The 12,025-nt window shown below is 52.4% G+C and overlaps 2 protein-coding genes and 1 pseudogene across 2 annotated transcripts; 1 reads left to right on the forward strand and 2 right to left on the reverse strand.

Moving 5' to 3' along the window:
- The first annotated feature begins 5,326 nt into the window (after window positions 1-5,326).
- LOC112874427 (dof zinc finger protein DOF1.6-like) lies at window positions 5,327-7,001 on the forward strand. The gene is made up of 2 exons (XM_025937741.1): window positions 5,327-6,018; window positions 6,102-7,001. The coding sequence occupies exons 1-2, from the start codon at window positions 5,917-5,919 to the stop codon at window positions 6,738-6,740; spliced, it is 741 nt and encodes a 246-aa protein (XP_025793526.1). The 5' UTR covers window positions 5,327-5,916; the 3' UTR covers window positions 6,741-7,001.
- A 313-nt stretch (window positions 7,002-7,314) lies between these two features.
- LOC112874429 lies at window positions 7,315-9,923 on the reverse strand. Its single transcript, XM_025937742.1, has 3 exons — window positions 9,713-9,923; window positions 9,418-9,623; window positions 7,315-7,806 (listed from the first exon to the last, which is right to left on the reverse strand). The coding sequence occupies exons 1-3, from the start codon at window positions 9,803-9,805 to the stop codon at window positions 7,557-7,559; spliced, it is 549 nt and encodes a 182-aa protein (XP_025793527.1). The 5' UTR covers window positions 9,806-9,923; the 3' UTR covers window positions 7,315-7,556.
- A 390-nt stretch (window positions 9,924-10,313) lies between these two features.
- On the reverse strand, window positions 10,314-11,895 carry LOC112872801 (annotated as a pseudogene).
- Window positions 11,896-12,025: the final 130 nt, after the last annotated feature.

Here is a 12,025-nt window from a genome sequence, read left to right on the forward strand (position 1 = left end):
GCGTCCTGGCATCTTGAGAAGTAAGTAGACATAGTGCGGCACCGCCATGAACTTGGCGAGCGCCGGCCTCCCCAGTATAGCATGGTAGGAAGATTCGAAGTTAGCCACCTCGAACTTGATGAACTCGGTTCGGTAATTCTCCCTCGTCCCGAAAGTGACTGTGAGAACAACTGTTCCAAGCGGGTGCGCGGCATTGCCAGGGACAATACCGTAAAAAGGAGCCTTGCTCGGTGTAAGCTTGTTGGTCAGGTCCAGACCCATCTTCTTCAGCGTACTGGCGAAGATAAGATTGAGTCCGCTCCCACCATCGATAAGAACCCGAGTAAGCTTGACCTCTGCGACCACGGAATCCAGCACCAGTGGGAACTTCCCTGGCTCGGAAAAGCTGGTCCATTGATCATCACAGGAAAATGATATGGGGACCTCCGACCATCGGAGTGGTCGTGGTACCGCCGGTTCAACTGATAGAATCTCCCGTAGCAGCACCTTTTGTTCCCGCTTGGAGCAAAAATCTTCGTCACCGCCAAAGATGACATTGACGGTCTTGGAGGCATCCTGGAACTTGGGCGTCTCAGATTTGTCTTCCTGTTCCTCGTCTTCAGGCTCTTTGCCCGTCGACTTGTTCTTCTTGCTGTTTCCAGGAGAGCCAAAGGTGCGCTTCAGCTGAAAGCAGTCGATCGCTGCGTGTTTGGAGTTGACGCACCACGGGCACTTCTTCTACAGGAGTTTTTCAAACTGCTCCTGCGTGGTCGACTTCTTGCCCCGCGAAGGACGTTCCACAGCCACGACGAGATCGTCTGGCTTGCGCTTTCGGGAAGAACCCGAAAAGTCCCGCTGGCCTTTGTCAGCCCGGTTGTCGTTGTTGCGCTTCTGGTTGAGGTCGGTGCATCTTGGAAACCTCTCGCGCATCTTTTCTTCTTGTTCAGCCCAGTCGTGCATCATGTCGCGTAGACCTGCAACCGTCTTCGGCCTGTTACGCCCAAAATCACGATATATACCTGGGTCAGTGAGGCCGTTGTAGAAGCAGTCGATAATGTCCTCTTCCGAGATGTTGGCGATGGTGGCCCGCACATCGAAGAAACAGCGGGTGTAGGATCGGAGGAGTTCATTGCGCTCTTGCTTGCACTGGGCGAGGTCGTGCCGGGTTCCTGCTCGGGATATCGCCCCCTGGAAGTTATCAATGAAGATCTTCTTGAGGCCTTCCCAGGAGTCGATGGAGTCGTTGGGGAGGCTTTCCAGCCAAGTCAACGGTGCAGGCTCCAAAGCCATCGGAAAGTAGACGACTTTGGTAGTGTTGGAGCCGCCAGCCACCTCAACGGTAGTGGAGTAACAGCGGAGCCATTGTTGGGGGGCCTGCTTGCCGTCGTACTTGGTAATACCAATTGGCTTAAAACCCTTCGGGTACTTGTAGTTGTTGAATCTCGTAGTGAACGCAGGGAAACGATCGCTGCAGTCAGCATCGTCTCGCTCGGCTATCTCGCGTTCCCGTCGCCTCGAGTCGAGGACTGACCGAGCATCGCGCCCCTCATTGATCTTCTGGCGAAGGTCAGGTTGTTGACGTGGAGGGTTGGACTGCCTCGGGTTGTTTGCCGGAGGTGGCTGCCGCCGCCCACCGGTGAGCTGGCTTCCACCCACGCCATCATTGTTGTTGCTGCGTTGGGGTCGCGGGCGATTACCTGTTGTTCGACTTGGGGCCTGGCTTCGGCTGTCTCCGACGTGCTCCTCCCTGACAAGCGATGCCGGAGCCTGCTGGTCCAACTGGACCCACGCCCGTTGGGCGTAGATGAGTGCTTGTCGGACGTTGGGGTCGTTGCTTCGCTCGAGTAGTGCTGTTACCCGAGCGATGTTGGCCACAGAAGTCCTGAGGCCACGTTCATCTGCCGCGGCGAATTCAGCGTCGAGTTCGCGCTGTGCAGAACATATGCGCTCGTTGGCTCGCCTTCTGCGAACCGCACGAGCTCTGTTCCTTGCCCGACGCGCGTCGCGCTCGGCGTCGTTCTCGTTCTCGGCTTCAGCGGTGTCTTCATCTTCTGATATGCCATCAAGTGCGCCAATGGGGATGAGGGCATCATCGTCCCCTTCTTCCGCCATCAGGACTTGGCGAGTTGCGAGTTCTTCAGAGGGGGCTTCGACTAGCTCAGTCGAGCCCTCGGTTATGGTAGCCAACGCCCTGCCCTCCTGAAAAGGCAAAGGCTCAAGGTGGGCTACCAAGCGGTCTTCATGTCCGAGTAGATCGGACAGATTCATCCCCCTCGAATGAACAATTCGTCCTTCGGAGGTGGTGGTGATCATCAGCCCACAAGTGGCCAGGTGATCCGCAGCCCCCCGACATGCGGTGGCCTCGGAACCTCCAGCCTGGAGCAAAGAGTCCAGGTCCTTTTCCAACGTGGAAAAAGAAACAGTAGAGACAGACTCTGCCTCGGTTTCCCTGGCAGAGTCAAAAAACGGCAACTCGTCGAGACTATCGACAAAGTCGTCGAGCCTTGAGGCAAGTGTTTTTAGCTTGACGGTGTCGTCGACGATATGCCGACGAAAACCGCCTGCGCTGTTGGCAATGCAGACCCACGAGCCAAAAACAAAGGTTGTGCCCTCAGGGAGCACGGGACTAGGGAACTTGAAAAGAGCCATCGAGTTCTCCAGCGGATCTCTGGCGCGCACCCCTACCTGGCGCGCCAGCTGTCGGGTTTTATCCGGCTGCCCACCGAGGGGTATACCCAAGGTGGTAAGTTTTGGGTTGGGATGCGTCGAGATCAGGAACTCGAAGGTGCAGACAACACAAGATTTAGACAGGTTCAGGCCGCAATATGCGTAATGCCCTACGTCCTGTATGATGGTTTGTATTGCCTTGATGTTGATCTGGTGATCTTAGTTTTGAGGGGGTCCCTGCCCACCCTTATATATCCGGGGGGACAAGGTTACATGAATCCTAGTCTGATACTAACTTAGAAATCGTACTCAAGTACAACTCGAGTAGTTTCCTTCTGTATCGACTAGTTCTACTCCGCATGCGGGTAGAATACAACATAAACAAGGTTCAGGACATGTCCTATCCCTTAGCCCAATACGGACTCCTTGACGTACACAGCCCCGTGGCCCCGGGTCTGACAGGGTCCGCCGCGTGTGATGGCCGGACCATCACGGGCCTGACCGCTTCAACCGGCCACGAGGGCCCGGACCCCCCTCCCTCCAGGGAGGGGTCCGGTGCCGCCACGTGCCGCCCCTGTAGGGGAGCGGGGCTGGCCCTGCCGTGTGCCTGCGGCTAGAGGCCCTTCGCGGGTCTCCAGCCCACCTACCAGCGTTTACTGCGGTAGCTGGGCCGGGCGCGCCCAAGTCAAAAAGGGCGGCCTGCCACTGACACACAGGGCAGGCAGGCTGACACCACGGTAGCCCGCCTGTTTCCAAGGCGGCGCGTCGTATCACCGTGCACAGTGCGCGGACTGTGTACAGTCCCGTCACGGCGCTGCGTGCGTGATGATGGCCTGTAATAGGCGAGCCAAGGCGTGCACTGCAACAGTGCGCACGCAACGGGTCAGCGCTGTTTCACCGCCTGACAGGAGGTTACATCCCAACAGTGACAGCACGGCTTCGCTGTTAGGCAACACTGACACCGGACACTGTGCAAGACAAGGCTGTACACGGCCATATCCTGACTATGGATACGCACATCAACTTCCCGATAGAGAAAACTACGGAGAGGAGCTGGAGATGAAGATCTCCACATCTCTCATAGAGCGGGCTCCTGTTGGCCGGGCCCACCTGTCAGTGCCCCGCACAGTGTAAGCACTCCCCTTAGGCTATAAAAGGGAGAGTGTACTCGTTAGAAGGAGAGGTTCACACACACGCGTTCACGCTGCTCTCCGTTCAGGCTTGCATAGTCAATACAACACTAAAGTGGACGTAGGGTATTACGCTCCGGCGGCCCGAACCACTCTAAATCTTCGTGTCCTTCCTACGTTCATCTGCCCACCGATCGAGCGCTTCTAAGTCTCCTTCAAACCCATCCTTAACTAGGTTTAGGCTGGTGCTTTCCGCCACCCGGCTGGAGAATTCCTCCGACAGTTCCCATAAGGACGTTCTTTTCCCATCGCCCACTAGCATCACCCTTCCTTTCATACATAGCTCTCTCACTTTAAGGAGATCATTTCACACTGGCGAGTTTGACTGCTTCTGTTTCAGCTGATAGATTCCAGCCTGTTTTAAATATTTTTTTCCTCACTATTTCCTGCCAAAGACCTTCTTCTTTTTCAAAGGAGCAAATTACTTCTTAAAGTGTCTTCGGCATAAATTAGGAGAATGTTAGGTTCCAAAGATTAGCATTTAGATGTACTGGCACATATGATGCTAGTCGAACGTTGTGCAAATCATTCCACCTCACGGATCCCGTGTTCGGAATAGTTTCTCTGCAGTAACTGTCTGCTCTCACTGACGTGTGGGTCCTACTGCCGTCAGCCCGCCCGTAAGTGGAGAAGTCCCGGTCCCAGTGTTCTCCGACTATCCTGCCACTAGTTGTGTATCCCAGCTAGAAGCAGAGAAACAGTATCATAGAGGCAAGAAAGATAAAGGGGAGAGGGACGAAACGTGGCGACCATGTATAGTGTCGCGACAAACCCCAGAACCCAACTTGGGTCAGCCTCGCTGAACTTTCTGACGACGAGCGGGCACCGATCCTACGCTGCCTGCGTTGCCTCCGAGCTGTGGCGAGCATGCGAAAAGGCAGCCATGCGCAGCTAGCAAGGCAACTAACCATTCAACAGCGACCACCGGTCAAGACACAAGCTAGGTGGACGACTTGCGACGACGAGGAAGCAGCAGCGCTAGCCAAACCAGCCAGCTCGCGACAAGACAAGCTCGCCGTAGTTTTCATCCTACTCACTCGTTAGGAGCTGGGGTTAAAAAGCGCGCACTTTGCACGCCGACCAGCCACTCCTCCGCCGGTTCCTGTCGGCTGTCGCCGTCGCCGGCCACCACCGGAGTAAACTATACACGCGCGTGGCGTGGCTTGCACACTGGACACTGGTAGCATTTCGCATCCCCATGCCGTCGCTCCTCTCTTCTTCGACCGCAAGGAAACGATCGACCGGTGCGCTGCGAGCTCGTGGCGCCCAGCAGCCGCCTACCCCGCCACAGGCTCGACGGCCAGCAGCGCCTTTCACGGCACGGGAAATACTCGCGGCCGAAGCAACGGCGGCGGCGAGCTGTGCAAACCCAGCGAGCGGAACCGCCGCGCCGGCGTGGCACGTGTCCTTGCCAAAAATGTGTGGATGGCCTCGGCTCGGTGCCCCACAGCGGCCAAAGGCCCAAAGCTAGCGAGGAGAGGAGACAGCAGGGCCGCAGCTCTGTAGCAGCCTAGCAGCAGCCAGTCCACGTCGGCTCGCGCTCGCTTTTGTTCCCCGTCGGCCGTCGCGCTGGCTCTGGTCTCTGCGCGCTCCACTATGACCTTAACCCTTAAGCAAACAAGCAACTAAGCAAGCCAATTATCTCACCGAACAAAACGAGGAACCTTCGTTCGCGCGGTGGCGGCGGCGCGCGCTCAATCGATTGCCTATAAAAGCACCACCAGGTCGAGCACTCAGACGCCTCCATGGCTCGCAGCCTTCGCCTGAAGTCCTGAGCTGTGCGTGCTTCATCCATTCTACGAGGTCGAAGCTACACTGTTCGTGATCCCAGCAGAGTCACTGCACAGACTTGCAAAGAAAAGATTGTTAAGCTGCAGCTCTGGATTTGTGGCGAGAGTGAGGAGGGGAAGGGAGCTGGAGGAGTCGTCCGCGGTGGCGGCTGACCGGCCCGGCACCGACATGAGCGGAGCGTCACAGTGGCACTCCCACCGCAGCAAGCGCGCCCCGTTCGGCTACGACAACGCCCTCCCCGCCGCCGGCAACAAGCTGACCTGGCCGTTGCCGCGGCGCCCGGCCAACCATGCGGTCTTCCTTTCCGACCTCTCCTTCCTCTTCCGCTTCGTCGCACCTCTCTTACCTGATCCCTGCTAGGCCGCCGGCTCCTCCTCCTCCTCTTGCCATGGTATATATACACATACACAGTCTGATGAAATTCATGGAACTATGCTCATGAGATGACTCGCGGCGTGTTCTTGTTCTTCTCAGGGACAGGGATACTGTGCAGCCGGTGGCATCAGTGTGCCGGCAAGTGTGGCCGTGGACGCGGCGGCGGCGGCGGCGCCGCGGCAGGGCGCCCGGAACGCGGGCGCAGGCCACCCGCCGCTGCCGCGCCCGCCGCCGCGGCAGTGCCCGCGCTGCCAGTCCGGCAACACCAAGTTCTGCTACTACAACAACTACAGCCGCGCGCAGCCGCGGTACCTCTGCAAGGCGTGTCGACGCCACTGGACCGAGGGCGGCACGCTCCGCGACGTGCCCGTCGGCGGCGGACGCAAGAACAGGCGCGGCGGCAACAAGGGCAGTGCCTCCGCCGCAAAAGCGTCTGCCTCGGCTGATGCGGCCGCGATGACGCAGGGCGGGAGCGCCGCAGTCGGCGCCGACACGTTCCCGGACCTCCTGCGGCAGCTGGTCCACTTCCAGCCGGGCGCGGCGGCCGTGGGCGGGGGCGGCTACGCAATCGACCTGAGCGCGTGGCAGCAAATGGCCGCTGCCACGGCGCCGCCGCAGGGGACTGGCGAGGTCAGCGCACTCGGAGGAGCGGCTGCGGCGGAGGCCAACTGCAGCGCGTTGCAGTACTGGGGCGGATGGCAGCAAGATGACATGCCCGGCCTTGATGGGGCTTGCTAAAAGTAGACTACTAGTAGTGCTTGTATCAGTGAGTACTTATATACGTATAATTTTTTTACGAAATCCTATATACGTATATTGTATGTGTGTACTGCAAACGTAGTACGTAATAGCATACGATGAGCTTGTTTCGTCTTAGTTACGTACACGTATATATGTATGTAGGTATGTTATATATGCTGGAGTAACCTTTTGTGCACGTAGTATGTGTTCTTAGTTGAAACTCTGCTTGCTAATAATAATACCGCTATGGTCCAATTACCCTACTTGCAAGGTAGCTTTCACCGTTTAGAGTTTTGGATAGTGCACAAATGTAACCTTATTTTCATGAAGTATACCTTTTAGAAAATATTTTTATGGTCGAATACATTTGTCCATTGGGGTCAATTTCTCAACCAATTCAAACAATTCGAAGATAGTGAAAACTCTAAGGTATCCATGTCGAAAATACAATTCAAACATTTTCCGTGCACATATAAAAAGTGAAAACTCTAAGGCATTCATGTCGATAATACAATTCAAACATTTTCCATGCGCATATAAAATTATACAGCTAGTAAAAGCCACTGGAAAATTAAAGAAGCCACGGCAGGCACAGGAAATCTCCATTCAATAAAGACAGTCAAGTCCAGCACCATCAGCCATCCTCGTACATGGACTCAACTCAGTTCCCAGCCGGAAACAAATACACAATATGTGCAAAAGCTAAGAACACAAATCATTGCTATCAAAACTGTTATTACTACAACACAACTGATGCGCGTTTCCCAATTTTTTCTTCTGTGGCAAATCATTGTATTTGTAGCAGAGAGACGGTTACAACGGGGTCATGCCGATGGTGACTTCCCGGCGGTGGAAGTTGACTCGCGCCTTGGAGAAGCAGTAGTAGTAGGCCGAGGTGAGCACGCAGGTGAACAGCGCGAACGCCGCGCCAGCTACGAACGTGCCCCTCCGCACCGTCGCGCAGTCCGGCGGGTTCTGGAAGAACACCTTCCGGTAGCCGGTGTGGTACGCGGACTGCACCAGACCAGCCAGCAGGCACGCCTCAGCGATGATGAATGTCACCCTGTGTAGGACAAGCCAAAAAGTTCAATGTCCTGGGTTATCTGTATGATCATTATCCGTTGGTGTTCAGGAAGTATAGTTTGGCTAAAAATATCAGAAGGCCAGCATTAGGAATTTCGAACTTCCATCAGTTACATTCTTTTGTTCTTGATCCATCATGAGATATATGCAATCCTTGAATCCTAGCCTAATGCATTCCCATTACACAAAACTGATCAGCTAAATAAGTTCCATACCATCATGACGGCATCAACATGCATGTGCAATATCGAGGACATGGATATCTACATTGGGATACATACATACACACAAAGGCATACAACACTGGGAAAAACAAGCAAATGTTGATACAGTGTCAACACAGACTGAATTTGGAGCTCATGCTGGCATATGGGTGACATGAATTTTACTACCCCGCATTTTTTATCAAGTAAACTTAAGAAACTGGTTATTTCATTAGATCAGTCTCAGAATACTCCAAGAGATAAACCCCAGACCCCCACAATCAAACCATGCAATCGGCATAGCGAATACTAGTCGTTGATTCTTGACTGAGCATGTCCTTAACCAATATGACATTGACCAGGCCCATCTTTTTTCAACAAAACTCAGATGCCAGCAACTAAGTTTGTTGGTCTTTCTTATTGTCACTGACATTATCTGTGACCTCTTCATTTTGATCAATTCAGCAGAATCAGTCACAGATGACCCAAAGGCTAGAGTACCAAGCTTTGGATCCCACTGGAGCCAACACCACGCTATCACTCCAATAATTATGTCCACAAGTGCAAATGCGCAAAGCTTGTAAAATACATTTTTTCATGATCGAGATCGGTGGGATACCATAAAGCTTTTTAATTAGCATTATACAGAATTTAAAAATTGTCAACTTCAAAGTATTGTACCTTTTGTCTGTAAAATTCATTTGTTAACCTTTCTGGTTGATGAATGTGATGAGTTTCTAAAAGAATCAATGAACACATTGTCCAACTAGAAAATCCAGGAAACTCTGCTAGTCTAAAAAAACTGTTTGAACATCTTAGGAGGCTTTGTGACAAGAAAGGGCAGCTCTCTCTAGCAGCTTAAGCACAGAAATTTCATAATTCTCTACATGTGAACAAGCATGTGCACAATCAGATCACTGCTCATCAAATTGCTTCTACAATTATTCTGGATCTCTAGCAGTTTAAACACAGAATTGTCTACATGTGAACAAGAATGTGCACAATCAGATCACTACCCATTGAATTGCTTGTACGCATGGAACGACCATTTCCGATTGAGCAAATCGCATCAACCACACGAGATTTCCGGCAAGCCTCAATAATAGTCAATATTTCTGCTAAGCGCCATTGGGTTGAGTCGTTGATCTAACACGCTTTCTATTTACTTTTTGGTAGCACGACACGATAGCTAAGATTCCCATGCTATTCGCTAAATTTGCGCGACGCTGCTTAAACAAACCAAGAAAGCACCACAAAACAAAAGGAATCGGCGCGCGGGCCCTCCGTGTCAGCCTCACGTGGGAAGTCAAGGTGGCGAGCCCGAGCAGGGGAGAGGTCAGAGGAGATGGGGGAGGAGATTCGGATCGGCGGGGAAGTAGTAGTAGTACCAGGAGGAGAGGAAGAGGACGAGCGCGCAAGCCCGGGAGCCGCCGGGCCGCAGGGCGGCGCCGCAGCAGAAGCACCGGCTGGCGAACGCGGCGACAGCCTGGCCCACGAGCAGTAGCGCGAGCGCGACGCCGCCCAGCGCCGTGGCCGCGTCCGGGCGGTACGCGCAGTATGTCCACTCCTTCCGCTCGTCGATCTCCAGCCTCGCCTGCGACAGGGAGAAGAGCGGCGGGGCGCCGCCGCGGTGTCAGAAAAGGAAACCAAGAAACGCAACCATGGAAGGAAGAGGGAATGTACCGATGGGCGGCTCTGCACGGCGCCGATGGCGAGGCCGAAGGCGGCGAGGTCGACGAGCAGGATGGCAGCCAGCACCGCGGTGGAGCCGGCCATGGGGTGCGGTCGGCGCGGCGGCGCCGCGGTCAGCGGAGACGCCGGGGAAGGCTTTTGGTTGGTCCCGGGATTTCAGATGGGCGAAGCGCGTCCTGTCGTGGGCGCCTTGGCTAGTTGGCTCGGGCTCGTGGCGAGTTGCCTTCTCCACATTTGTCCCGTCCCGACTCGGCGTGCCGCGCTGTGTCAACCAAATAATTCTTTTTCCCGTCTGGATCCATAGACTATTTATTTTGGAACTTGGTATTCTACAATTTTTTTAAAGTATATATATAAATCTAGTTTAAATTTATAGAGTGGAAGATAGAAATTGATTCTATAGATCCTATATTATATTACTAATGTACAACTTATGGTACGCTCTTCAACTCGCTTCCCTATAGCAGAAGTACAATACATAGTACATAAGTATCTCTCTAGTATTGCTAACAATAATATACAAATATATTCCACATACAAACTATATTAGTTTAATTAATTTATATCTAAATTATAATTATTAGAATGGCATTCAATTCCAAAGATCCATGCGGGCCTGGCTAATTCCAGGTTTCCAGGTTTCATGAGCATTAAATACTGTGATACACCAGCATTTATGAAGATACAGTAATATAATTATGAAGAAATGGGGGAATGAGTTTTATCAGGATGAAAATGTATATACACTGTTTCCAAAACTATGGAACTTGTTAAAACTAAGGGCTATAGAGTTTCATTTCATGCAATTATATCTAATCACATACCTCACAATTAAATACTATGGTTATTCTATAAAATTGTAAAATGAAACTTTGCATCGGGAGGACTTATTTCATTCGCGGATTCAAATATACTTAGATGACGTAGCATTTTATAAAATCATGCAATAAAATCTTGCCCTCTTTCTTTCTTTTTCCCCCAAGAGACGCGCACACACCTCAGCTTGAAAACAAGGATATGCATGCGCATCCTAATTCAGTAATCTCACTAGTTTCTCGAATGGTAAATCGAGAATAACAAGAATAAATTTTAAAAATTGTGAGCACCGTCGGTAAATAGGATTCGAATTCATATAGGTAGAGATTCTTCTATAACAAAGAACATGACCAATTGAAATGAGTTTAACAAATGGATTGTACTGTTTTAGTGTACTAGGTCGACGAATCTTTTTCCTCGTGTTTCTCACGTTGAAGTAGCTCAGCTATAGGTAGGATCCATATTCATCGTACTAGAACATGCACATCCAAACCATCGACTTGTCACGGGTTTTCGTAGTTTTTGGATTAATTTAAAATTTAATCCTAATGGTAGGTAACGTGCCCATTGATTTAGGATGTATAGCCCAAAACTCAATTCACAAATAATAGTATCAAAACGCTATAAAACTGAACCAATAAAAATTTGGTGCCTATGGATCTAACGTTGTGAGTTAGTACTCAGTAGGTTATAAAAAAACTCAAGGATAGGCAGACAGCCGCTCTCGCCAGATCCACTTATGACGAGTCAATCCAGCTGCTTCGTCGTCGTCGAGATTCTGGGTGATACAACCTCCAACTGCATGTCATTTCTATAGTCATGGCGTGCGCTGTGGGGTTGCCGTATAGTCATGGCGTCCGCTGTGGGGTTGTCGTAGAGTTGCAGACGGTGGAAGCCGAATGCTATGAAGCCGACGTTGTTGGGGTGAATGATTGAACGAATGACGAGGCACATGGCAGTGACTGTGCTGCCACCTGGACGAGGTCGAGGACGCCTCTCCGGCTCCGCCTGCCATGCCGGCTATGGGAAAGAACGGCTTGATCGTGTCCGTGATGGAGTCGGAGTCGAGCGACGCCGGGAGCGAACCTGTGCCGCTGGCTCTACCGGTGTTGGGGAAGCTAAGAACGTGTGCACGACGGTGATGGCATGCACCTAGCCGTCACAGTTCTCGACGGAGTCGGGGCGCGTCAAGGAGGACGGCGGCGGCCGTGGGCTGCCACTTGGGCAACACCTCAAGCTTGTCGATGGCGTCCTTGGCGTTCTTGATAAGCCAATCGGCGGCCTTGCGAGGGTGGTCGTAACTCGTAGGCCAGACGATCCTGCATATCGTAGAACTGGAGCGCGTAATGTGCCCTCATTGAACCGCCATGATCTCCCACCGCCGCCACAAATGTTGATGGCGCCGACGAAGATGGACGAGCGGTGATGAATATGGATGAAAGACAGTTGAGCACGTTGCATTGCAGCCACCCTGCGTTATGAGGTTGA

The sequence above is a fragment of the Panicum hallii genome, chromosome 9 (assembly GCF_002211085.1).
Source record: "Panicum hallii strain FIL2 chromosome 9, PHallii_v3.1, whole genome shotgun sequence".
Taxonomy (NCBI): Eukaryota; Viridiplantae; Streptophyta; class Magnoliopsida; order Poales; family Poaceae; genus Panicum; species Panicum hallii.

Coding starts and splice junctions, on each gene's coding strand:
- LOC112874429 (XM_025937742.1), bottom strand. CDS start 9,805: ATGGCCGGCTCCACCGCGGTGCTGGCTGCCATCCTGCTCGTCGACCTC. Junction 9,624..9,712: donor CCGTGCAGAGCCGCCCATCG/GTACATTCCCTC, acceptor TCCCTGTCGCAG/GCGAGGCTGGAGATCGACGA. Junction 7,807..9,417: donor GTCCTCTTCCTCTCCTCCTG/GTACTACTACTA, acceptor TGTCCTACACAG/GGTGACATTCATCATCGCTG.
- LOC112874427 (XM_025937741.1), top strand. CDS start 5,917: ATGCGGTCTTCCTTTCCGACCTCTCCTTCCTCTTCCGCTTCGTCGCAC. Junction 6,019..6,101: donor CTCCTCCTCCTCTTGCCATG/GTATATATACAC, acceptor TGTTCTTCTCAG/GGACAGGGATACTGTGCAGC.